This window comes from Podospora pseudopauciseta, chromosome 1, assembly GCF_035222475.1.
Source record: "Podospora pseudopauciseta strain CBS 411.78 chromosome 1, whole genome shotgun sequence".
Lineage (NCBI taxonomy): Eukaryota > Fungi > Ascomycota > Sordariomycetes > Sordariales > Podosporaceae > Podospora > Podospora pseudopauciseta.
The window spans coordinates 4,053,593-4,078,843 of NC_085892.1; the positions used below are offsets into that span (position 1 = coordinate 4,053,593).

Below are 25,251 nucleotides of genomic sequence, written 5' to 3' on the forward strand. Positions count from 1 at the left end.
CATTCCTCTATTGGCTAGCCCACCCCCCGGAAGCTAGGGATTTATGGGGATGCTGCAGGGGTGACCTGGCGTGGCAGTGGAGAAGCGAGACAGCGCATCCATCCAAATGATGCTCCCCCACATCCGAGCAACAACAACATCCTCTTGCTTCAACACTACCTATTGCATTGGGCACCTAACTGCATTTTTTGCCCCGATTGCAGCATCACCATGTTCGTTCTAGTTTTTTAGTTTTTTGAAACCTGCATATAACAATCATTATTTACTGGCATCAAGCGCCCATCGTTATCCTCTTGGTTCTGCTGTTGCCTTGTCGTGACTCACTTATTAACCACGCTATCGTTCCCCTTCTGATTTGAAGCAATATCGGGTAGCGACAGACTACCGAATCATCCCTGCGCCCGAGTGACGTACATATAGGCCTGCCACGTCGCGTCTGCCTTTTAATTATTTTTCTTCCCCTCCAGGCGACACCGCGTTTGTTCCCCTCGCCCAACGCGACAAACAATCATGGCCATCACTCGAAAGCAGGAGCGCGAGGGTTCGTACCGACCTGAAAGTTCATGGCGTATGGTGGAGGGCAGCGAGACGGGCAGCTTTGCCTACGACGAAGAGATTGTTCCCTCCAACAGCGACCCGTCCACCTCGTTTGATTCACAGCCTGTCAGCATTGGAGCCTCACAGCCATGGAGCATTGGTGGCTCGCAGGACGAGAGCATCGAGACATATCTCAGCAAAGCCGAGAACGATGAGCAATTTATCCTCAAGTCGCCCTTTCGCCCGTCGGTGCCACAATCTGTGAGGCATTCTTCGAAGGAACAACACCGTGAACCAGGGCCCGAGTTTGTCATGCCCAAGGTTGAGGTCGAGAGTCCAACTGAAGAGGGGGGCAGCGCCTGGTCCTCGACAACTATTAAATCTCCAAAGAGACCAACACCACCACCCGGGCTACGGAAGCGTCTTGGCATGGTCAAGGAAAGTCCTAGAGTTCGAGGCCGACGACGAAGTATGAGACAGTCAGGGGAACTGGAACGCCCCGTCCCGAGTGATGGCATTCTCGGTTCAGTATTCTCCTGGATGCTCGACGTGATTGGGCTTGCGTTTTGGGCCATCAAGTATCCGATCGGTTTCCTGCTGGCCGTCTATGTTTTATCTGGCACCACAATCATCGCCAAGAACATGGTCACCAAGTCGCTCGCAGTGTCTCTTTCACCGCTGTGCCGACTCCCTGGTGTCTCTTACCTGAACGTACCTTTTTGCGGACCCACCAAGTCTGAAGACGACAAGCCCGCAAACGTCGACTTTGACAGCTTGGTCGACGCCCAAAGCCTTCTGGAGCAGGTACTGGAAAGGACCGTGGAAGGCGTCACGCTCCCACTCGACATCAAGCGTTCCGAAGCCACCATTCGTGATTTGCGCACCATCGTCCGGCACAGCAACCTCAAGGGGAAGCAAGAGCTCGTTCTTGAATTTGACGGCTACATTGACACTGTTCGTTCGGTTGTCCACGAGCTCAGCAGCTTCAACGTCCACGTTGGGTCTACCGTTGACTCGGTCATCAGCATGAACCGCTGGACAGCCCGCCAGCTCGACACCTTGGAGGGAGACAATGTCCTCAAACCCAGGATTGAGAACAACGACCCCTGGCTCAGCCAAATGGTTGAGTGGGTTTTGTCTCCTTTCCAACCTGTGGTCTTTACGGAAGACCACCTGAAGGTTACCTACCTCCGCCACGCCTCCCACGTCCAAGACAGAATCGCCAGCCTCATTCTCGAAGCTCAGACCGTCTTGTCGTCTCTTACCAAGGCGGAGGACCACCTTGAAATCATCCATGAGGTCGCCCACCGCAGCACAGAGGAGGTCAAGACCTCGCGTCAGGATATCTTGTACACGCTCTGGACTCTGGTCGGGGCGAATAATCAGAAACTAAAGGACTTCAAGTCGCAGTTGAGTGTTCTTGGTCAAATTGAGACGCAGAGGTTAAAGGCGGTGAAGCAGGTTACGGGGCTGGTGTCGGATCTGATCAAAATACAGGCTGAGATTCAGGGGTTGAGGGATGATGTTTCGGCGGCGGAGCTGGTGCCGAGCGTACCGTTGAGTGTGCACATTGCGACGATTAACAGTGGGGTTGAGAGGTTGGATAGTGCGCGGGCGAGGTTGAAGGCTATTGAGGCGGAGAGGGTTAGGGAGGTGGTGGGGCGGGGGAGGGAGGGGGGGGAGAAGTTGATTGATAGTAAGAGGTGGTGAGGGGGGAGGGGGTGAGAAGGATGGGTTTTCGGACTTGGTCGGTTTGGGAGGGGGCGGCGTCGGTTGGGTTATTATGGGTAAAGGGATATGGGGGGATATGGGATGGGATTTTTGGAATTGAAGACCTCCCAGAGGATCGGGATAGGGAAATTCAGAACAGAACCGTATGGGATGGAATTTTGGATGGTATGATAGGAGAGGGAGGGGATATAACAGATACCCGAAATTTATTGTGGCTTGTTTGTAACTTTTTGGGTAGAATGTTTTCTAGTTTTGCTTGTGCTTAGTTTAAGGGAACATGGCGAATGTTTATGAATATCTACTCAAAGACTGCAAAATTATATCTCGAAATGGGTTTCGACTCTGTTGGGTGCATGTTTGTATATTGAGAAGTATACCCGATGTGACTGATCTAGGTATAGAAGGAGAATGGTCTTTGAGTTCTTCTCTTGAAACTGGTTATAGACGACCTTCGCCTGACAAGAGGCGTTCGCGGTGTTGAGAGGCAACGGCGATCGAATGGTGTTGTTCGCGCCGGTAGCTCATCCTGTTTGTGTTAGGTTGCTTACTGTATCTCGCTATGGGACTTCGTTTGAGGTGTTGTTGACTGATGGTAATGATGGTGTGGTCGCTGACTGGGCATTCATGGGCGTCATAGGTGGGTACCAGGCGATGGTTTTAACCAATCTTGTAGGTGTGCTTTTGGCTAATAATATCTAATGGACGGGAGAGAGGAAGGTGGAAGGCTGCTGATGGGAAGGCGGGTCGGTGTCGGGATGGTCGGCTTGAGGGACTGTTTTCTCTCGCGGTGGTGACGAGAAGGGTTATCAAGCCGGAGATGTGATTGCCTTCGGGGAGGCACCTAGGCGAAGATGGGAGGTTGAACAGAAAATAGAACACCCACGACCCGGAGACATGGTTCTTGAACAGTGGGGCACTAGCGGCAGCCACGGGGGTTGGGCCATGAGATATTTTTGGATAGGCCTAGCTAGGTAGTAGGTAGTTGGGCGTTTGAAATAGTGTGAACTAGCGGGCCTTTTTTTCAGATGGCATGATCAGTGATGTTTTAGGACGTGGGTTCCATTGGAAGGAGGGCAGCAAACGAGCTTCGTCGACAACCGTCTATGGCAGGACACTAAGGTAGCCCTGGTCCATAAATGATGCCATTCATAGATGAGGTTTCCATCTTGAGCCACCCAGTTGAGGTCCGGGTCCATGTTTAGATCATAGCCGGTCTGTGAAGGCTCATTCTGTTTTCATGCCGTCTCTCACAGACATTTAAGGCTGTCTCTTATCGAGATTTAGGTACCCAGGATTAGATCAAGCCTGACTTAGGATATCCATCCCGCCCTACCGTTTCTCACAGACATTTCAAGGCTGGCCGGTTAACGTTACCAGACCGGGAGAATTGCAAAGCTTACCCAGCACCAGGTTTACCATCTCGAGCCGCGCTGTCGATGGTAGTGGCTCCAGGTTTAGATCAAGATTGGCTTGGGAAGAACCATCCCGCCTCTGCCGTCCCTCACAGACATTTCAAGGCTGACTGACGGCAACAGGGTTCGAGATGCAAATTTGACATCTGTACCCATCCACGGCATGAAGCATGAAAGCACAAAGTATGACTAGACCACGATATCCCCCCCTTCGTCTTATAGGCCACGGTAGGTAGTATAACGTGGCATGCATATGCACTCCAGATTTCTGGAGCGGGAGCTATTCTAAACAGATTATATCATATCGTCAGAGAGAAGTGTTATATGTGAGCAGCAACAGCCGAACGGGTGGCCTGGCTTCCGATGCAGGATAGAGGCATGTTTTGCTCGCTTGAGGGGGGAGGGTAATATCAACAGTGTTGATGAGAGGCGTGGATGGGGACGGCCCGGAGGGTGGTGTAACTCTTGCCATGCGTTTTGGACATTGAACGCGAGAGAGGCATCACCACAACGGATTCTTGGATTGGAAATTGAGATGGACATGGACACGGCAAGAGACTGGACAAGGCAGACTTCTGAAACGCAGCCATCATCCCGTCTTATCACTGACGAGGGCATCAACGGTCCGTAGGCGCCTCTTTTACCGCCATGCCGGGCTCAATGACGAAGATATCAGCAAGCGGGAGGAACCGCGGTGCTGGGCGTGATGGCGGCAAAGCTGCGAGTTGGTCACTCTTGAAGAAGGAAGTTAAAGTATTCTCTGGGACGGAATGTGGTATCTCCAGTGGACCATCTGGTGAAGATTTCCGGTACGGAAGCCGCTCAAGACAAGGCGGGCAGTAAGCAGTGACTGATCGTCTCACTCCCGTTGGTTGAGATCTGATGCCGCACTCGCACTCAGAAAAGAGGTTAGCGGCGTGGGTAGAAAAAATGATCTGATCTCATCACCAATTAGACAAAGTGCCGCCCTCTTCCAGCCTTGTGCCCCTCCTTCCAGAGAGAAGGGCGGTCTGGGCGAAAGCCCACGTTAGGTTGCTTCCCACTCGGAGTTTGGAAAGATGAGAGAAGCCCACCAGCGAATAACACGCACTTCCGCACCCTCTTCCCAAAAGTCACGGAGAAGAAAGTCGAGCGCGCGGTGTGAGCAGAGGGAGGCAAGTGAAGGGCGTCTAACTGCAGAGTGATTTGGTCGCTGATTGGCTGGGGGTTTCCAGGGTGTCACCAAGGGAATCTATTTCGAGCGGCTATTTCCCCTCTTTTGACCACCGTCCACTCACAAGGCACCACCAACACGTCGCTCTCGGCCCCCAGCGCTTAAAAATACAGCATCCCACTGCAGACGGAAACAAGAGCTTCCATAGCGCACTGCATGAGACTGTGTAGAAGCAACGCGCTTGTACCGGGGTATTCTGGCTATCACAGCATGTACTGTGGTACGACCTCCTGAATAAAACGATTTTGGTCCCTCTCTCTCTTGTTCCATTTTGTGCACTGGTTGCTCTTGCTTCCTGGTCCAATATCGCCAATTGTTGTTGTTGTTGCCGTCGACAGTGTTGATCCATCGCTCCATAATGTCTCGATAGCAGGTCTACAGGTACTTCCGGAATTGCTGTGCGACTTGTGTTCTGCCGGTTCGCGACACGGAAACGTGGAAAGTGTAGGATACTGAGAAAGGAAGGGAAAAAGAAGCATAAGAGAAGGCTAGGAAACACAGCATAGCCACGACACCGCATATCGCCCACACACCATGTCGGCACCACCACCTCAGGGGCCGGGAGGCTTCTCCCTCTTCCCAAATACTACTGCCAGACCACCGTCGAGGAGTCAGAACCAGCAGAGACCACCGACTAGGTCAGGGACACCTCAGGAGGGGCCGTCCAATTCGACAGAAGCATCGCCTCCTCGTGGTTCGAGGATACGGAGGGACTCTTCAGTCAGGGAAGGAAAGCAAAGGGTTGTATCAACCAATCCATGGCAACATGCTCTTGACGCTCGAGAATCTCAACGACGGCAATATCCCCAGGAGAGCGAGGCCGGGCCGTCCAATGCTGTACCTGTCCCGGACCCCGTGGTTGAGACGGCATGTGCTCAGCCGGTGAGCGATCCACCGCAGCGATGCGAGACAGCCTTCTCCGAAGCGCAGACTCTTGTCAGGAGTAACAGCGCTCGATCTCGAAGTTCAATTGCCAAACCACCACTCACATACGCCCCGGCTGGTCAATCTTCTTCTTCAGGAGGACCATCTTCCTCGTCCCATCAAAACCCACCACAACTTCGCTCCATCTTTCCCACCTACAACCCCGAGCTTCCTCTGGACAGACAGGAGTACTACCCAAAAGAAGCCTCCCCAACCCGCATTCCCCAAGCAGCCATCTCCCGTCCTCTCTACTCCCCACGACGAGAGCGCGCCCCAACTGTCACCAGCAACCACAACCCTCAATCACCCCCCCAAGGACCAATCCAGTCCCCAGCGCCCACCACAACCTCCTCCCGCTGGCCCCGCCACCACGAACCGGCCGTGATCCCGCCCGTCTCCTCAACAGAAGAACTGCGCTCCCTCTGGAAAGTAACCAACGGCTGGAAAGCCTCCTCTCTTGAAGGCCGCCCCTTCTGCCTCAAACTCACCACAACCCCGGACGCCCCAGTCTACACCCTCTCCTCCTCCACCTCGCAACCCTTCTACTGCCTCCGAATCGACCCAACCTCCGCCTCCGCCCTCGTCTCCCTCTCCCGCTACGACCCAAACAAACCCTTCAAACAATCCCCCCCCTCCCCAAACAGCGGCTCCCCCTCCCAATCCCCAACCCCAGGTGGCGTCTCCCAATCGGCAAACATTATCAACTCCTCCCCCTCCACGCCCCCCTCTTCCACCTCCCTTCGAACAAGCATGTCCCTCCGCACAAGCAAATCCACCCGCTCCCTCCAACACAACGCCAAAAACTGGCTAGAAGTCCTGACAACCTCCCTCACTCCCCCCGGCCTGCGGAACGAAAACGACGGTTTGGTCGCCCAGTTATGGCCCTCCGCCGCAGCACGCCTGGTAGCCGACCGCTCCAACGACGCAACAACCGTCGCGCTCGCGCAGCAAGAATCCGCGCGGTTAGTCTTCGATCCCGATTCGGGCAACCACTTCCTCGTCCACCCCGCCTTAGCCATGCCCTTTTGCGTGACGATAGAGAGAAACCCGGTTTATTCAAGAACAGAATACACCCTCGAGCACCTCGAATCGCCCGTCCACCTCGCCAAACTCACCCGCGACGGGACAGGGCAGGGTTGGCTGGAAGTCGACACCTCCATCGCGGCCAAGATCGAGGCGGTGTACCTGGTTGATGTTGTTGTTGCTGCGTTGGTGCTGGTCGCGCACGGGGACGACCAATATACCGCCGGTGTCGAGGTCTTCGAGCCGCCTCCGGTTGTTTTTGGTGGGGGGAATGGTTCTGTCATCTCCGGCGACCGTCGCTCTTCACGGTCGTCCAGACGGGCAGGGGGCGATTCCCGTGCGAGCATGAGAAGAGAAGAGAAACAACGGAAGAAAGAGGCCAAGAAGGCGGAGAAGAGGTCTAAAAGCCGATCCAGCAAGAAGAGGATGGAACAGTTCGAGATTGACCTCGAGAGCCAGGATAGTGAATACGGCAAACGATCGGTGAAAGAAAAGGAGGAGAAGTTACCTGCTGTGCTGAGGGCGTTGGTGTGGCTGATCAAGATTTTCTTCAAATGCTTGATTGGGAGTCTAGCGCTGGTGTTTAAATGTCTCGGGGGAATCATCAACGGGTTGGCGAGATGTTGCGGGTTAGGGAAGCTATAGGTGTTTCTTTCATGTCGATATTTGATTCCACCGGTTGGGTTTTTTTGGGTCAGGCAGGACAGGATATGAACTCATGAATTCTGGCGTCGGGTATATATCTCAGGTTCTAATATCAATATCTCCCTCCCCCTTTTCCCCTCAGAGTGAAGCCAGACTCTCGCTCTGTTTGGAGAGGGAAAAACAAACGATGGGTACTAGTGGCAGAAACGTACATTACAAAAACAAATCAAAGAAAACCATCTCCAGCCCAGAGATCACCTCTTCCTCTCCCTGACCTTAATCCTCCTCCCCGCCTTCGTAACCCCCCCGCTCGTCGCCGTTTTCGCCATCTTCGCCTGTGTAACCTCCAGTTCCAACTCGGCATCCGTCAACGCCTTGAGCTTTTTCCTCGCCTCCTTCAACTTCTTAGCCAATTTCTCCAAATTCCGCTCCTTCCTCACCCTCTCCTCATCATCCTCATCATCACGCTCCTGTTCCCTCTCCTGCCTTTTCCTTCCCTCCACCACCTCCTTCCGCTCCTCAACCCCCTCACAAAAAACAATCTTCTTCGCTTTCTTCGGTTGTTGCCCTCCCATATCAAACTCATCCTCACTATCCTCCTCCTCTTCCCCCCCGCCCGCAAGCACCCACCTCTCCTCCAACCCCCTCACCTCCTTGGCAACAATATTCCTCACAGTCCTCACATACCCCAAATCCTGCGTCTTGAGCAGCCTGACTAAATCCACACCCATAGCCTTGTTTCCCCTATCCCCCGCTACCTTTCCATCAAACCCTTTTCCCGCAGTGAGAGAAGACGACCCGGCCGACTTGCGGGACATCATGCCGAAATAGAACTCATCTTCGTTCTTCTCGGCGGCTTTCTCCCGGAGGGATTTGAGGACTGTTTGCTTTTTTTTGTAGTCCTTTGCGCGTTTTTGATAATCTTTTTTCTTTTCTAGGAGGCCGAGTTTGGCGCGCTCGAGGGGCTGGGCGCGTTCGCGGTGGGAGCGGCGTTGGACGCTGTGTTATTTACTGGTTAGCATTTGAAAAAAAAGATGAGGAGGGGGAGGGGGGGGGGGGAGGGAAGGGGTTACCTGTTCCGTAGGGAAGACATGATGATGGTTTGGGGTTTGCGACTTTTTGGGTTGCGGTTCTGTTGACTTTCTTTTGCGACTTTTGTGATGGAATCGGGTTGATTGATATCGCTGTCGCTGTTACAACTGAAAAAGTGCGACAGTGAAGGTGGAAGTAGAGTGATCGAATAATCGATTGATAGCGAGATCGTCGCTCTTCAACAGCGAAAGCAGCGGGCGGTCAGGATTTCTGGCGGGCTTTGCTCGACAGACGGCAGAACCAAAATTTGAGAGCTGCACAGCTGCGATAAGATAAGACTTTGGCAGCAGGGTTGGGTGGGGTCTCCTAACTCCACTGTGGGTCGAGATCCAGACCACAAGGGTTCGAGATCCACTTTCAATGTACGCTTTCTGACGACGTCATATTCGAGATGTCAATTTCAGGAAATGTTTTGGAGGAATATCAAAAGTCTGCTGTGTTCCATTGATAGCGATTGTTTTAGCAATTTTCCATCTGGCTTATAATCCAGATGTAAGTAGAGTATATAGGTCAGTCATCAATCATTCCTTTCCCCAACGCCCACATCCCAAACACCACAAAGACTCCAACAAAACAGATCAACACATCCCCTTCCCCTCTACCCTACGCTTCCCCATCCCCCCACCCCTCACCACCTTTGCAAAAAAATACAGCCCAAAAGCCACCACACTAACCGGCACGGCAACCGCCCAATACATCCAAAACCTCTCCCCCCCGGGCGCAAACCAATCCTCCATCCCAAACAAGCTCGCTACAAACCCAAGCGGTATAAACACCAACCCCACCACCGTCAACGCCTTGACGCTCGTCGCCTCCTGCCTGCTCAACACCTGCTCCTCCACCGCCTGCCTATTCCCCGCCATCCCCGCCAGCCCAGTGATACTACTGCTCAAAAGCTCGACCCTCCTCCTCACATCCTTCAACGCCATGTACAAAAACTGAAAATCTGCCTCGGAAGACGAACCACTGCCAGACAAAACGTTCGGTGCCTGAAACGGAATCCGACACTGTATCATGATCGACTCGAGATCAATACAATAGTACGACAACCTCCGCTCATACGACTGTACATCTGACCACTGTTTCTCTACCGCGGTGGTGTTGAAATACTCGAGATTCTCCTGCCTCGACATGCTATGCTGCACGTGAGAGATGTACGTCTGCAAAAAACCGACGTGTTGGCGGTAATGGCTTGCGACGATCTTTTGCGCGAGGGTCAAGACCAGGTCGGTGCCGTGGCTGTCGAATAAATCCCAGTGGTGATCGAGGTAGAAGCACAAGTCGTCGAGGAGTGTCGTTCTGGGCGGGCCGCCGCGGTGGAGGTTTTTCATCTGTCGTTGGTGAGGGATGAAGTCGGGGTACCCCCCCTGGTGGAAGCGCGTGATGGGGGAGACGGGAATCGGGTTGTAGGCTTCGTAAGAGGTCCCTACGTATCGGAGGGGGGGGTCGGTGATGACGATGCAATCCCAGCCTGTGCCATTTTCTCGTGGGCGCCGCCAGATGGAGCACTTCCTGTGGAGGCAGACTGTGTCGGCGAATTTACCGAGGATTCGAGTAGTTGTGACGGTGCGCCCGGTTTCTGCGCAAAAGACGCGAAAGTTGCTTTGGAGGTCGTTGGGGAGGGAGATGAGCTGGTAGTATCTCATGGTGACATGCTCTTTTTGGACGCATGGGAGCGAGATGTTGTAGTAGGCGTCGTTGGACTTGAAGGCTTCAGGGGCGTTGTCTCGTTCGTGGTCGACGAAGAAGGCGGGGTGGATGTTGAAGTGTGTGCCCAGGGTGCCGATGTGGGCTGGGGCTTGGCCCTCCATGATGATGATTCGGCGTCCATCTGGGCCTGAGGCGGGTGATTCGTCGGTCAAGGAGAGTCTGAACTTTGCTGGGTCGCTGCACTGCCACGGCTTTCTGGTGAAGGGAGAGCCCGCGGATGGGGACTCTAGCACGGCGATTCTGGTGTTTTTGAAGGGCCAGGGTATGTTCTTGAGTTCGAGTCTGGGGTCTCTACGTCTCAACCTAGGCTCGGACGAGGCGAGACTCTCGATGACGTTTCGGTACTGCTGGCAATCGGCAAGCCAGACGCTGCCCCCTTGGCTTCCTTGGCTAGACTGACTGTCTTGCCTTGTAACGGAAGGCTTGGGGGCATGGTTTGGGATCATGTTGAATATCCTGGCTTGCTCCTCGGAGATGCTGTAAGCACCGAGACCACCGTGGAGGCTGTTCCTCCCGTACTTAAAGAAACGAAATCCCTTGTCAAGGCATATGGTAAGAGATTCAGAGGCCCGAGTGAGGCTGCCGAGTCAGGCGGTCCCCTCCATCGAAGGGACGTCCGTCTCATTAAAAACGCCCGGTGAACTTAACCGGCAAGTTTTAAACCTCATCATCAACATGACCGACGAAGTGATTGGCTGGTCGAGCCGATACTGTTGCCAAGACCAAGTCCTGGAAGAGGGGGGCAGCGCGATGGGGCAAGCAAAACAACGACATAGCGGTCATCTGATATTCCTGTTTGAGAGTTCCAGATGATGTCGTTTGGCTATTCGTTACGTGAGGCCATGTCAAGGTGTGGTAGGTGTGAAGGTCTGGGACCAATAGGATCAACTCCGGCCAGAGCCTTCTTGTCAGTCAGTTTGGAAGTTGGAAGTCTATGTGCCATGGACGCCTGCGCTAAATCGAATGTATGCTGGTGCGTCTCAGCTCTTGGAGGCAGAGCCTGACATCGTCTTTTTTGGTTTCATGTTTTCTCAACTTGAAGGCGTCCAGTCTGCAAGTCAGCCTAACCCGTGAGTTTATGATGAGACTATTGGTTGTATGCTCTTATCTGACGTCTTGGATATTGATACTGGAGCATTTATCTCCTTGTTGCCCCGAGATCTGGGCAAACACTGCCACTGATGCCATGTGGCCCCCCGCACGGGAGAATCTGGGGTCGGATTTGGGGGAGTTTGAAGCCCGCTGTCGTCCTCTCTCCAAGAATTTTGGTCTTTTTTATTTGTGTTGTTTTGTTTTCCAATCATCGTTGAGATGAAACAACATTGCAGCTGAAGGGTGGGACGGTCTCGCCTTTCCCTCCCAGGTCGAACCCGGCTGTCTGGGTTCAGATTTCCTTGGAGCTGCCTTAGCGCCGGCTGAATCCCGCCGTCGACTTCCACCAGAAGTTATTCAATGCCGGGCATTTCGGACAGTTTCACGACTGCTGCTGCATTTCATAGCGGTATGCAACCTCGGACAGCCCAGAGAGCACTCCGCGTATCCTTTCCTATTGTTCTCGAATGTCCCCCCCCCCCCTATTCCCTCGAAATTGGTGATGCTCGTATCAATTCACAAACAGGGCTCACAGCCACTATAAATACCGGAAATCGGCACTAACAAGATCGCCAAGCATGTCGATTCTCCACAGTTACAGGGCACATCGCAGCCTGTCAGGGGCAAGCTCTCCATTTCTGTGAGCCGCTATTCGACCCGGACGAGCAACCCGTTGGAAGCTTGTTGAGTTCCCCGGCAGTTTTTGGATGCACTTTTGTTTTCATTGCAGCTGACGTGTTTCTCTGACAATCTCCTTTTACTGTTGCTCCACCGCTGCGCCTTGGGCTCATTCATTCACTTACTTTTCTTCATCATTCTCATCTCTCGCTCACCTATTCTTTCCCAACCAGGTCATCCAGTGACCTCTTGATGGTTCCCGTCCCGCGTCTCACCGTTGCCATCACTTGCATTTGGGTGGCTAAAGGGGAGCAATGGCCATCCTAACCGCCCGCAGGTTTCAACGCCTAGCTCTGTTGACGGTGGTCGCTCTTGTTTTCTATATACTCCTCGACCAAGCAGACTATGTTGCCATTCCCATAGTGCCAAAAACGGGGCAATATGTCCAGAGCACTTACGACTGGGCAAGACGCCGGATGAAATACCCGTTTGATGAGTCCAAACTCATCAAGCTGCCAGAGGGGATCCCACGAGAGCTTCCCCGCATCCAGTATGACTTCTCCCAGGATGAAGCCAGCGAGTCTCACATCAAGACTCAAAAGGAACGACAGGAGGCTGTGAAGCAGGCCGCAAAGAAGTCATGGAACGCCTATCGAAAATACGCCTGGGGCCGGGATGAGCTCCTCCCTGAGAAGCTCACTGGAAAAGACACCTTTGCTGGATGGGGTGCTACGCTGGTGGACTCGTTGGACACGCTGTGGATCATGGGATTGAATGACGAATACAAGGAGGCGGTCCAAAAAACCGCTACCATCAACTGGGACAAGACGACCTCTTCACATTGCTCGCTTTTCGAAACGACGATCCGGTATCTGGGTGGTCTCCTCTCAGCATACGACCTCAATGGCGACCAGGTCCTCCTCGACAAGGCCGTTGAGCTGGGCGATATGCTCTACGCCGGCTTCGACACCCCCAACCACATGCCAGCAAACAGCTTCAACTTTCGTGAGGCGAAGGCGGGAAGTCTCAGGCCCAGCATGGGCGAGTCTTCTGCTGCAGCCGGAACCCTGTCTCTCGAATTTACTCGGCTTGCCCAGCTGACCGGGGATCCCAAGTATTTCAGCGCCATTTCTGGGGTGACGCGCGCCCTTGAGAAGACGCAGGACGACACAAATCTCCCGGGAATGTGGCCAGTGTTTATTGACGTCTCTCGCAACGAGCCCGAGAACCCCATCAGTGCGAAGGGTAGCTCTTTTAGCCTTGGCGCCTCTGCCGACTCGGCCTACGAGTACTTTTCCAAGATGTACGTCCTTCTCGGTGGCCTCGATCCAACGTATAAGAAACTTCACATGAAGTCCATGGCCACCGCTCGCAACCACCTCCTTTTCCGGCCCATGCTCCCGGATTTGTACCCTGCCACACCGCCTGATGTGCTGTTGTCGGGTAATGTCTATGCTAATGGTCAAGACATTATCGACCTCCAGCCTCAGGTGCAGCACTTGGGGTGCTTTGCGGGTGGAATGTTTGCCTTGGGTGGGAAGCTCTTCCATGAACCCGCCCACGTCAAGATTGGCGAGCAGCTCGCACGTGGGTGTGCCTGGGCGTATGAAGCGTTTCCTTCTGGGATCATGCCTGAGGTTTCGGAGATCATTCCCTGCCCTGCTCCCTCTTCTGCGCCTTCATCAAAGGACGAAGAACAGGAGGAGTTTCCCCGGTGCAAGTGGGATGATGCAACCTATAAAGAAGCCAACACCGCCCCTGGCCGGTATCCCAAGCCTTTCAGGGCTGTCCAGGACCCTTCGTATCTCCTCCGGCCTGAAGCGATCGAGTCTATCTTTATTGCTTACCGCATCACTGGCAAGAAGGACTTGCTCGATATCGCCTGGCGCATGTTCACGGCTGTTCAAAAAGCGACCGAAACAAACGAGGCGTACACGGCTATTTCAGACGTCAATGTTGCCCCGGGTGAAGAGCAGGCGGATGCTCATGGCAGGGGTGGGACGAGGTCAAGAACCAAGAACTCGATGGAGAGCTTTTGGATTGCCGAGACGCTGAAGTACTATTATCTTATCTTCTCTGAGCCGGACCTGATCAGTTTGGATGACTATGTTTTTAATACCGAGGCGCACCCGTTGAAGATTCCCAAGCCGGGTAAGGGGGCGGAGGGGAAGGAGGGGTTGGATACGGAAAAGGAGGCATGAAAAAGGACAGGTGCACATGGGATGGAAGGCAGAGCAGCATATACATCACGCATGAATAGAATTTCATCTTTTAGAGTTCAACTCCACCACCGTTGATATCAAACGTCCCCGAAGCCGAAGCCGAAGCCCTTCAAAAGTACCACCCACCCCACACAGCTATGACGCAGCACCGCAGCGTTCAAAAGTGGGGTCCCCGCTCACTGTCACGGCAGTGCCTCGTTGGGTCGTCCCGCCCCTCCTTTCCAGAACCAAGCTCCCTCTTCTTACCACAAGAGCTGCAAAACCCCTGTCACAATCTTTCTCCATATGAACTTGACCCCTTTCCGACGACCTGCCACACTTCTCCTCTACCTCTCCCGCCATTTCACCACCACCACAACCACCTGTTCCCTCAAACACCCACCACCACCACCACCACCACCACCACCCCCTTTTCCAACCACCATCAACGCAATGGACCTCACTTCCCCACCCCCCGAGGAACCCCCCTCCTACATCGCTGCCGCCCGCAGCCACGGCATCCCCCTCCGTCAATCAGCCCCCATCAAACCCGGCCCCTTGCCGCTTCAACTCCCCATCCTCAACCACCTCCGCACCAAGCGCGTGATTTTAGCCTCTGCCTCCCCTCGTCGAAGAGCAATGCTCAACCAAATCGGCCTCACAAACCTCGAAGTCTGGCCTTCAAACACCCCCGAGGACCTCGACAAGAAAACACATTCACCAGAGGAGTACGTCTCAGCCACCGCCCGAGCAAAATGCCACGCCGTCTACGAAGCCGTCCTCGCCGCCCAGGCCAAACCAGACGCCACCAAGGAACATTTGGAAGATCCAGCTGTTGTCATTGCAGCGGATACAATCATCGCCACCCGCGCAGGGCAGATATTGGAAAAGCCAAAAAGCGAACAAGATCATGTCCGGATGCTGACGCACCTGAGGGATGGGAGGTATCACCGGGTTTTGACGGGGGTTTGCGTCATGGCGCCAAAGGCGGATGCGAGTCATCCGGGGTATGAGATTAGGGGGCATGTGGAGGATACGAAGGTTTACTTCGCGAGGGAGGAGGACGGGTTGCCGGACGATGTTATTGAGAGTTATGTCAGGACGAGGGAGGGGGCGGATAAGGCGGGGGGTTATGCGCTGCAGGGAGTGGGAGGGATGGTGCTTGTGGAGAAAGTGGAGGGGAGTGTGGATAATGTGATTGGGTTGCCGGTTAGGAAGTGTCTGCAGTTGTGTGAGAGGGTTGTTTTTAGGCAGGGGGAGGAGGTGGAGGGGGAGGAGGAGGATGAGGAGGAGTGAGAGAGGGTGATGGGTTGGGATGTATACTGAGCGGTTAGCTATGACAGCAGACTATGGCCTTGAGAGGCGGATGAAGAGGTGTGAGTAATCAATGGTTTTGGACCGTGATTGTTGTTTGAGTTTCTGAGTGATATCATGCTAGTTGAGGCTCAGCTTACATTTCCAATCGCTCCTTCCCGTTACAACCTGCAGTCTTAGTCGTTCCTTCCCATCCTAACTTCCAGTCAAGTGGCTCCTTCCTCACATCAGCACACACCACATCGCTCCTTCCCCAATAACAGTATATATATATGCTCCCCGCACATATCACTCAGCGGAGAACAGCAGCTCACTCTGATCGAATTCTCAAGTGGCAAGACTAGCTTGCTGACGGGCAACCCCCCCGCCCGGGTTGCTCTTAGCCCTGGAGAGCTTCTCTGTTAGGACCAGACTCTCTCTGATTCAAGATAAAACCTAAGGGTTTTTGTAAGGTGGTCACCACAATCAAAATGAAGTGTGGGTGAGAGGTGAGCTCTTTGTTTTTTCCGATGACATACCTCGATTTGATTTTTGGATGGAGATGGTCGAAATAAAACGAAGGTGGCCGTTTCTTTCCTGGGGTGGTCGTGATGAAATTCAAGGTCATCGGTATAAATAAACTGTTCGAGCGAGTGTTGATCGGTCCCTGTCCTGTGTTCTGTTCGGCCACCCAGGCAAGGAGGGAGGGAGTATGTGAGAGGACTTGGTCATGCTGATGATCAACTCAAGGGGTCAAGAGAGGTTGACATTCTTTTCTTCTGAAACCGTGCAAGAGTTGAGACTGGGAAAAACATATGAGACATGAATATCGATCAATGCTTCTATCTGACTTTTGTTGTTTGTTACCCAGGACAGACGTATCCAGGCATGACCAAAACTCAACTTATCATCTCACCCCAAAAACAAACCAAATAACAGCATTTTCAACCCTATACAAGTAAGGCTGGGGTATCCCGAATTCTCTGCAAAAACTCTCATCATGCAAAATATCACATCATTCTCCAGGAAAGACAAAAGAAGAAAACAAAATAACAAATGAAAAATATAAGAAAAATCAAAAGAAATCAACACCTCCCCTCCAAATCACCATCTATTTCCACACACTCCCCCTCCGCCCCCCCTCCTCCCTAAAGCATCATCACCACCACCCCCAACAACCCAACCACCAGCCCCATCCCAGTCCCCATTACCGCCGCCCTCCCAGCAGCAGCACTATCCTTGGTAGAAGCATCCCCAACCCTAAAGCCTGGCTCATACTCCCCCTCCACAGCCTTGGTATCCAACCTCCCATCCCAGCAATACCTCTCAAAACACCTCCCACACTCCCCCGGCACCCCCGTCCCCGTCCTCGCCAAACTCCTACTCAACACCGCGCACGCCACACACTTGTTCCACTCCCCATCCAGCGTCCCGTTCCCCTGCGTGGCAGCATTATACCCATTAGTGATGATCTCATTCCTCTGACTCTCGGGGTAACTACTCGTAAAAGTCGAGACGTTCGAATTGGCGCTATAAGGAGCATTAGGGATGTAAACCAGCAACGGGGGCACCTTTTGCCCGGCCTCCAAAGTGAAATTATTGACGTCACACCCGAAAAACGTGGGCCGGTTGTTAAGCCCGAGGTTAATAAACGTGTTTTGGTCGGGGACGGGAGGGAACAGCGTGCCGTTGGCGATGGCGCCTTGGGAGCGGTCCCAACTGGCGCGGAGGGCGGTGCCATTCGGCCAGTTGTGCGTCGTGTCTGCCGAGCTGTCTACCGCAAAAATGACATCGACGTGGCGGAAGGGTTGGATGAGGGGGTGGAGGGGGATGTTTTGGAGGTCTAACCCTCCATCGACGAGATCAAGCTCGATTTTTTGCGCGCTCGGGTTGGTGGCGTTGTTCCAGCCCAGGAATGGGTTGGGTTCGTACTGCGCAATGTCGTTTTCGTTGCTGTCTAGGATGTTGAGGGTTGCGTTTGCCGCGTTGAGGAGGAAGGTAGGGACGCCTTCGACCGAGGAAATGTTTTGGAGCATGAAGGCGTTGAAGAGGCTGGAGGAGGTGCCGTAGATGTAGGACACGGAATCAAACCCCTTGACGCACTTTCCGCTGGAGGGGATGACGCCCTGGGAGAAGTTGGAGCCGAGGTACTCCATGGGAACAAAACCGTACGTGGTGGGATCGTAGGAGCCCATTTCGTAAGGGTTGAACTCGTAGACTGTGGCGTTGAGGGAGATGATCCTCTCCCCCGGGTAGCGGCCGTTGGCTACGAGGATGGGGAAGGGGGTGCGGGCGGCGGAGAACTCATCGTCTAGGGCGATGGAGGAGAAGGTGTAGGCCGGCCCGCCGTCTTCGGCGTCGATGAGTTGATAACCCAGGGCACGGCCCCAGCTGGGGGGAATAGGGGGTTAGTATCGTGCTTGGGCATGTATGTAAACAAAAGAAACTTACTAATCCGTGATGGAAGTCTCGAACCCAGCATCCGCTTTCGCAGCAACCTGCCTAGCCACCCTAGACCAGTACCTGGTAGTATCAAAAATCCCAGGCAAGTTTGGCCCAATAAAGATACTCCTATCAAACTTCCAAATACTGCTCCCCTCCCTCCCGTTCCTCAACGTCTCAACCGTGCTAAAGTTGTTGGTGTAAATGCTCGACACCAACCAACCACCACCAGACAAACCAGCCAAATAAGTACTGCTCTGCAGCAACCCCCCAATCTGTCCCTCCCCAGTCGCACCCGTGGTCCTGCTGTCGGCAGCAGCGACGAACCCGGCCCCATTCATCAACGCCCTGTAACCACCCCCCGAAACGGCAATCCCGACATTGGGAAGATCCTTCACATCCGGAGCCACACGGTTGATGTAAGCCTCGGCATCGAACCCTTCCAGATTGGCCCTCTTCAAGAAGTCAATCATGGGCTTCACAGTCTCCTTCCTTCGCTTCCCGAGCCAGTCCTCCTCCTGCTTGGAGATGCCATCGGCAAGACGGACAGTGGGTTTGTTTCTGGGACAGTTGACTTCCTGCGGCGCATAGCCGCCGCTGGGCGCGTTGGGACGCGCGCGAGGGCTGAGGATTAAATCATGGTTGGGTTGGGAGAGCTGGACAGCTGGGACTGGGATGGGTTCGGCGGAGGCAAGGTTGGCGGTGGTGAGGAGGAGAGCAGCGAGGGTGGTGGAGTAATCTAGAATATGCATATCGTTTATGTTTTGATGATGTTGTTGCTAATCATGAGAACGGTAGGTAGGTGGGTGAGCTGTGTTATGTTATTGATATCGAATAAGCGTGTAAAGCGCACGACAACCCAAAGGAAAAGTAGAGGAACCAAAGTTCCCACGAATGTGAGAAATAAAAATGAAGCAAAGCAATCAAATTGCTAAGCTGGAAAAGCAACAAACAACAAAAAGCTGTATAAAAAAAATTAAAAAAAAGAGCGAGACCCAGGGGGGCGGTAGCGGCGATGGATGTATAAAGTATTATAAGTTTCAAAGAAAGGGAGCTCGTCCCTGGAAATAACGTGGGCTAGGTTTATGTGGAGGCTATGGCACACACGCGAGCGGGTAGATCGGGGAATGAATGGAGAATGGAAGGGGAGCACGGGCAACCGTTGGCAAAGAGCCCATCGGCGACTTAATTCTTTTTTCAAGGGATCAATCATCTCTGCCCAGCGAGTACCAAGAAACACCCAAGAAACACCAAGACTGCTCGTTGCTCACGTTGGCTGTCTGTCTCGGCCGGGTGGCACTGAAAGTTGGGATGGTTTTGGTGTCAGTTGTCAGCATCGAGACCGGATGACGCCGCCCCTTTCACAAGTTCTGCCATATCATGCATGATGTCCCTCAATTGGGAAAAATAAATCAAATGAGGCTGCTCAGCCCCTCGCTGCCGAGGCCGATTTGGGGACGGGAGCTGCAGGAAATCTAATCACAGCCAGGAGGGAGGGGTGGAAGGGAGGCTCTTACACACCCTGATTTGCAAGCTGCATTCCCCCTTTCAGGTCACGGTGGCATCGTTTCAAGTTTCATGCAACCGCGGGCTTGACCTGCCGAGCCCGCCCAACCAAACCAATCTTCAACTAACATTTGTCGACTTCTTAACAAACGTCAACTGGCAAGTGTTCTCCATGACCTACCGGATGACGGTTTTAACAGAACAGCCCGAGCGGGAAGCACAAGCACCCGTCATTAGTTTCCAAAAATTCCCAGCGCTAAACGGGCAGTTTGGAACCATCCCAATGAACACCGGTATGTGGCACTCCACCAACCACCAGCCTTCTCAGCGGGGTCCGGAAGGGCTGGAGGGCAATTACGAGTCTCCCCCTTCTTGGCATCAAGCCACCCGTCCCCCACAGTTACAGTGGGTACAGGGATGCCACACTCGGTTCACTTCACGTCATCATCATCGTATTCTTTTACTGGGAATTATCCGCTACATGCTCGATATTCGGATTCCGCTAATTGTCCGATACGAATTTACAGTCATGTAGAATAGCGGACTCTTCCAGAAAAAAGTTGACAGACACTCGGGAGCCGATCTACCCGCTCTTCGGCACCCTCGGCCACCTCACCCTCTTCCCTGCCGTGGAATCAACCGGCTGGCCAACCACCAGGTCGGTGACCTGTCTCAGTTCCACCACTCCAACGGCTTACACATGTGTTTGTTTGCTCTGTTCAAATGCTGTTTGGGATTTCGTTTGCCATGTTTGGTATCTCTCCTGCCGTGAAAGGCAAGGCAGACTTCTTCCATATACTCATAAGCTTTACCTGAGCCTGCTGTGTACGCAATACGCGGAACTCTCCAATGGGCCTGCATCCTCGAACTGGAAGGACGTTTGTTTACCCACGAGATACTCAGATCCAGTGCGGATAAATCATAACCCTTGGGTATCAAGGTGTTCCCGTCGATGCTATCCCGTAATATCAGATCGAGGCATATCTCCCCCCGCCATCCAATCTCACCTCAAGACCTTCCACGTTGTCAGTGAAACAATCTTTGACAGCGGGAGGCAGCCCATCGATCGGCCCTGACCCCCGACCTGACCCGACCCCCGACCAGCATCAGATCATCTCCTGCACATCCATCCACGCTAACGCGAGCATCAAACATCCGACAGACCTCGATATTCATTACAGATCCAACCTAGAAACTCCCTATACCCCAGGTTTATTACTAATACAACAACAACAACAACAACAAAAAAACACAAAAATCCGCAACCCGTGGTACCTTTGCTTTGGAACCCTTTGTACCCCCCAAAAGTCGGAACCCTTCTGAAACTGTCTGGCTTGTAAACTGTTATGACTGCTTTCTATTTTTTTCTTTTCTACAGGTCAACTAAATCCCCCAATGTGGTATTGTATATCCAACCGCAGTCAGCCAACTCAAGCCTTGTTCATATGCTCCAACCGAATCTCCACCGCCCGTCTGTGAGCCTCCAGCTCCTCAACCTTAGCCAACTGCATCACCGCCCCTGCCACATTCCTCAGCCCCTCAGCCGTCAGGTTAGAGCTGGTAATGTGCTTGACAAACGAGGCGAGATTTACGCCAGAGTATTGCTTGGCGAAGCCATAAGTAGCTACGCAAATCCAAAATCAGTATCAATTCCTGTTTGTATCAAACCAGGGCAGTAAAAACTTACGCAAAGAGTGGTTAACACCAGCCGAGTAATCACCCACGCTCTCAGGCGTCCACTCCCCAATAAACACACTCCCCGCATTCATCACCTTCTCCACCGCCTTCTCCGCGTCCTTGATCTGAAGAATCAAGTGCTCAGGCGCATACCTGTTGCTGATCTCCATCGCCTCCTCCACAGTCTTGACCTTGACAGTCAGCGAGTGAGCAATAGACCCACGGACAATGTCCACACGCGGGAGGGCCATGGCCTGGTTGTGAACCTCATCTTCAATAGCAGCGAGCTGGGCATCAGTCAGGTCAATAGCAATGAGAATGACCTGGCTGTCGACGCCGTGCTCAGCTTGGGACAAGAGATCAGAGGCGACAAATGCTGGGTTGGCGTCCTTGTCGGCAACAACCAAGACCTCGGAAGGACCGGCGGGCATGTCAATACCGACGCCGGCGTTGGTGTCATTGCTGACGTACATCTTGGCCGCAGTGACGAACTGGTTACCAGGGCCGAGAATCTTGTCAACCTTGGTCACGCTCTCAGTGCCATAAGCCATGGCAGCAACAGCCTGGGCACCACCAGCGAGGACAATCGACTCAGCGCCAACCTTGTGGGCGACGTAAACAATCTCAGGGGTGATGCTGCCGTCGGAGCGAGGCGGCGAGGCAATGACAATCTTCTGGCAGCCGGCTACCATAGCCGGTACACCAAGCATGAGCGCGGTGCTGGGCAGAACGGCGGTACCACCGGGCACGTAAAGGCCAACGGCTTCGATGGGGCGAGAGAAACGGCTGCAGACAACGCCGGGCATGGTCTCGACCTGCAACGGCTTCTCGTCTTTTTGAGCGGCGTGGAACTTCTTGATGTTCTCGAATGACACGTCGATGGCCCTGATGGTCTCCGCGGGAAGCTGCATCATGGACTCTGGGAACGGCGCCTTGAGTACTGGAGAGGTCAAAGATGTCGCCCTTTCGAACTTGTGAGTGTATGAGAGAAGTGCCTTGTCGCCATTCTTCCGTACGTCATCGATGATTGGCACAATAATCTTCATGATGGCGTCGGCCGACTTTTGTGATGGTCTCTTTAGGGCTGCATCGAGCTCTTGTGTGGTGACTTCACCCGCATCGAGAACCTTCATCAGAATCCTCTCGTCCTTCTTGGGCTCCTCCTTTACTGGCGCTGGTGCTGGTGGCGCCGCTCCGTTGGTCTCTGTCTTGATGCCCTCCTTTTCAGCCCACCTGCCCTTGGCATCGCCCTGTCTCCTCTTGACCTTGAAGCTCTTGGCATCGAGGCTCTTTTCAACGTCAGCAAGAGACACACCAGCGGCAACAACTCTCGCCATGGCAAAGTAGATGAGATCCGCGGCCTCGAAAGCAACCTCCTCGGCGGTTTTGGCATCGCAAAGCTCCTCAGCCTCCTCCATGATCTTCGCCCTCAACAGCTTCTCATCAGAGAAGAGACGAGCAGTGTATGAGCCTTGTGGCGCAGACCGCTTCCTTGAGACAAGAGTCTGCTCCAGCTTCTTGATACCCTTCAGATCGCCAAAGCAGCCAGACTGCTCCAGGTGACAGAACCGCCCCTTTTGCCGCACCACAAACTTGAGCGCATCATTGTCGCAATCCAGAGATATCCGCACAAGCTCCTGAGTGTCCCCAGAAGAAGCACCCTTGTACCACAACCCACGCTTCCGGCTCTGGTAAACACCAGTCTGTGTTCTGAGAGCCTCACCAACACTCTCCTCGCTGCTGTACACCAAGCCAAGAGCAGTGTCATGTTCATCAACCACCACGGTAGGAATCAAGCCATCGGCACGGTCTGACTTCCACGAAGCAGCAAGAATCTTAGGAACAGCAAGCTTTCCGGCCTGCTCCTTGCTGGTTACATCAGTCGAGGGAAGAATAGGAATAGCGCCAACCTGTGCCGCAACACCAATGAACTTTTCGAGGTCAGCACCAGCGACAGGCTTGACAAAGAAAGAAGCGATTTTCTTCGCCTTAGCCTCCTCGACAAACCGCGCAGTCTCGGCAGCGGTGGTATCAAAGTCGGAAACGAGAAGGCCGTGCTCAGTGGCAGAAGCCAATTGCGCCGGGTTGGCGCCAGACACAACAGGGGCTACTCGGGAGCCAAACTCGGCGAAATCGGGAAGCTGTTCAGGGCGGACAAACACCTTGCGAGCGCCAGCGTCGATAAGAGAAACGACATCATCGCGGGACTCGAGCTGTGTCACGTCGAAAAAGGGCTGGAATTCGGTGTTGTGGCGGCCGAGGAAACGGAAAATCTTCTCATATGTCTGCGGCTTCACGGTAAAGAAGACAGTTCCCAGACATGAGACTTCCTCGCGGTTGAGCCCCTCCCTCTCTCCTCCGAGCCCCGGCGGGACATTGACGCTGATGAGGAACGGCAGAGGAAGCGTCGACTCCATTTTTTGGGATTGGTTGTCAGTCTGACGACTACACTATAGGGTGTATGCTGTCGTTATGATGTATGAGAGTAAGCACAGTGAGAGCCCTCTTTAAGTGAGCGTGAGGCAAAGTATGACTCTAAAATTGATGCATTATCAAATCGCCAGTTCCTGACCCGCTCCTGCATCGGATCCAGTCCCAAGGCATGATTTATGGTGGGGTAAAATCATCCACCTCTTCCCACTGCCACCCCTCCATTACGTAGTGGCCAATTCCTTTTTTTTTCTGAGGGCGGGCAACGGTTGCAACCCCAAAATTAAGCTATGGTCTGTGCTGAAGATTTCCGGATCATTCCAGCCTCCGATTTCACTTGAAGTCTGGGTGGGGTCAGGGTTGTTCTTGGCCGTCTGTTCGGTGAACCGCATTGAGCAGCTGCAAGCTGTCGCGACTATTCGCGATTCCATTGAGCTGCCGGGAAGCTCTCTCTTTGACAACACAGCTATTTACCGCCAGTTGCTGTCGCGGACAACTCTCCCAGAAATATCACGACTTCAACGACCCGCGCGCATCAATTATCCATCTACAGCTACGCGCTCTCCATCCATCTTACCAGGAACTATCACCAATCTCGAAGTCGAACCAACCGACCCAAGTCACTTACCATCAACCCCTCCGTAACTCAACCCGAATCCCACACATAAGTCGCCCATCCCCCTCAACATGTCAACCACAGCAGCCCCCCAACCCAATGGCCATCCCCCCGGCTCCCAATCCCAAACCCTCACCACCACCACCAACCCACCCCAACCCCCCCCTCCCCCTCCCCTCAACAACAACACCAACCCCCAATCCAACCCCACCGCCCCCCGCCCCCGCGAGTCCCGCACAATTGAGCTCCTCCTCCTAGCCCAAGGCGTCACAACCTTCGAACCCCGCGTCCCCCTCCTCCTCCTAGACTTCGCATACCGGCACACCTCCTCCGTCCTCTCCGACGCCCTCCACCTCTCCGCAGACCCTTACACCTCCCACGCCGGCGCCCGCCCCTCCGCCTCCTCCGGCGCGGCCCCCGTTAACGTAGGGGACGCAGCCATAACCTCCAACGCCGTCCAGCTCGCCATCGCATCCCGCCTCGCCTACCAATTCCGGGGCGGTGCCGCCGGTGGGACGAGTAAAGACTGGTTGCTCGACATGGCCAAAGAACGAAACAAAATCGCCTTACCTAGGGTTCCGGCGAGTGAATGGGGTTTGAGGCTTCCAGGGGAGAAGTTTGTCTTGTCTGGGACGGGGTGGGGGTTGAGGGATGTTTGGGCTGGGCAGGAGGCGTTGGAGGAGTCGGGTGAGGAGAGTGAGGAGGGGGATATGGAGATGGAGGATGTGGTTTTGGGAGGGGGGATAACACAGGAAAAGGAGGAGGATGTAGGGGGGGATGGGGTGGAGGGGGGCACGATGGGGGATGTTTTTGGGGATGAGGCGGAGGATGAGGAGATGGGGGAGGCTTGATTTTCTCTGTCAGGGTTTCACGACATAAGGCATTGATTGAGACGGAGGCAAGAAGGTCGCGGAGGCAGCAAGACTCAAAGGGAAAGAAGGGGTGGACGAGATGGAAGAGTGGGACGAAATTGGCTTTTATCACAAGCGGGAGATCAACAAGTCTTGTTATTTTACTTTTGGCAAGTGGTTGGTGCTTTGGCATTTTTTTGGGTTTTTTTTCCTATCATGAAGAAAGAAAAACACTTCA

General features: G+C 53.7%; 9 protein-coding genes across 9 annotated transcripts; 5 read left to right on the forward strand and 4 right to left on the reverse strand.

Annotated features, from left to right (window-relative positions):
* Positions 1 to 510: 510 nt before the first annotated feature.
* Positions 511 to 2,247, forward strand: QC763_111440 (uncharacterized protein; the record flags this gene model as incomplete). The annotated part of the gene is made up of 1 exon (XM_062907730.1): positions 511 to 2,247. One exon carries the CDS (start codon positions 511 to 513, stop codon positions 2,245 to 2,247), a length of 1,737 nt encoding a protein of 578 aa, XP_062770700.1.
* Positions 2,248 to 5,427: 3,180 nt separating this feature from the next.
* Positions 5,428 to 7,485, forward strand: QC763_111450 (uncharacterized protein; the record flags this gene model as incomplete). Its single annotated transcript, XM_062907731.1, has 1 exon — positions 5,428 to 7,485. The coding sequence occupies one exon, from the start codon at positions 5,428 to 5,430 to the stop codon at positions 7,483 to 7,485; it is 2,058 nt and encodes a 685-aa protein (XP_062770701.1).
* A 60-nt stretch (positions 7,486 to 7,545) lies between these two features.
* Positions 7,546 to 8,815, reverse strand: UTP11 (Small subunit (SSU) processome component). Its single transcript, XM_062907732.1, has 2 exons — positions 8,559 to 8,815; positions 7,546 to 8,484 (listed from the first exon to the last, which is right to left on the reverse strand). Exons 1-2 carry the CDS (start codon positions 8,576 to 8,578, stop codon positions 7,740 to 7,742), a joined length of 765 nt encoding a protein of 254 aa, XP_062770702.1. The 5' UTR covers positions 8,579 to 8,815; the 3' UTR covers positions 7,546 to 7,739.
* Positions 8,816 to 9,155: 340 nt separating this feature from the next.
* On the reverse strand, positions 9,156 to 10,733 carry QC763_111470 (uncharacterized protein; the record flags this gene model as incomplete). Its single annotated transcript, XM_062907733.1, has 1 exon — positions 9,156 to 10,733. The coding sequence occupies one exon, from the start codon at positions 10,731 to 10,733 to the stop codon at positions 9,156 to 9,158; it is 1,578 nt and encodes a 525-aa protein (XP_062770703.1).
* Positions 10,734 to 11,465: 732 nt separating this feature from the next.
* Positions 11,466 to 14,198, forward strand: QC763_111480 (uncharacterized protein; the record flags this gene model as incomplete). Its single annotated transcript, XM_062907734.1, has 2 exons — positions 11,466 to 11,788; positions 12,310 to 14,198. The coding sequence occupies exons 1-2, from the start codon at positions 11,740 to 11,742 to the stop codon at positions 14,196 to 14,198; spliced, it is 1,938 nt and encodes a 645-aa protein (XP_062770704.1). The 5' UTR covers positions 11,466 to 11,739.
* A 306-nt stretch (positions 14,199 to 14,504) lies between these two features.
* QC763_111490 (uncharacterized protein) lies at positions 14,505 to 15,494 on the forward strand (the record flags this gene model as incomplete). The annotated part of the gene is made up of 1 exon (XM_062907735.1): positions 14,505 to 15,494. One exon carries the CDS (start codon positions 14,505 to 14,507, stop codon positions 15,492 to 15,494), a length of 990 nt encoding a protein of 329 aa, XP_062770705.1.
* A 1,121-nt stretch (positions 15,495 to 16,615) lies between these two features.
* On the reverse strand, positions 16,616 to 19,385 carry PLB1 (Lysophospholipase 1). The gene is made up of 2 exons (XM_062907736.1): positions 17,943 to 19,385; positions 16,616 to 17,882 (listed from the first exon to the last, which is right to left on the reverse strand). The coding sequence occupies exons 1-2, from the start codon at positions 18,683 to 18,685 to the stop codon at positions 16,640 to 16,642; spliced, it is 1,986 nt and encodes a 661-aa protein (XP_062770706.1). The 5' UTR covers positions 18,686 to 19,385; the 3' UTR covers positions 16,616 to 16,639.
* A 1,271-nt stretch (positions 19,386 to 20,656) lies between these two features.
* Positions 20,657 to 24,184, reverse strand: HIS4 (trifunctional histidinol dehydrogenase). The gene is made up of 2 exons (XM_062907737.1): positions 21,127 to 24,184; positions 20,657 to 21,063 (listed from the first exon to the last, which is right to left on the reverse strand). The coding sequence occupies exons 1-2, from the start codon at positions 23,531 to 23,533 to the stop codon at positions 20,870 to 20,872; spliced, it is 2,601 nt and encodes an 866-aa protein (XP_062770707.1). The 5' UTR covers positions 23,534 to 24,184; the 3' UTR covers positions 20,657 to 20,869.
* A 49-nt stretch (positions 24,185 to 24,233) lies between these two features.
* TAF9 (Transcription initiation factor TFIID subunit 9) lies at positions 24,234 to 25,013 on the forward strand (the record flags this gene model as incomplete). The annotated part of the gene is made up of 1 exon (XM_062907738.1): positions 24,234 to 25,013. One exon carries the CDS (start codon positions 24,234 to 24,236, stop codon positions 25,011 to 25,013), a length of 780 nt encoding a protein of 259 aa, XP_062770708.1.
* Positions 25,014 to 25,251: the final 238 nt, after the last annotated feature.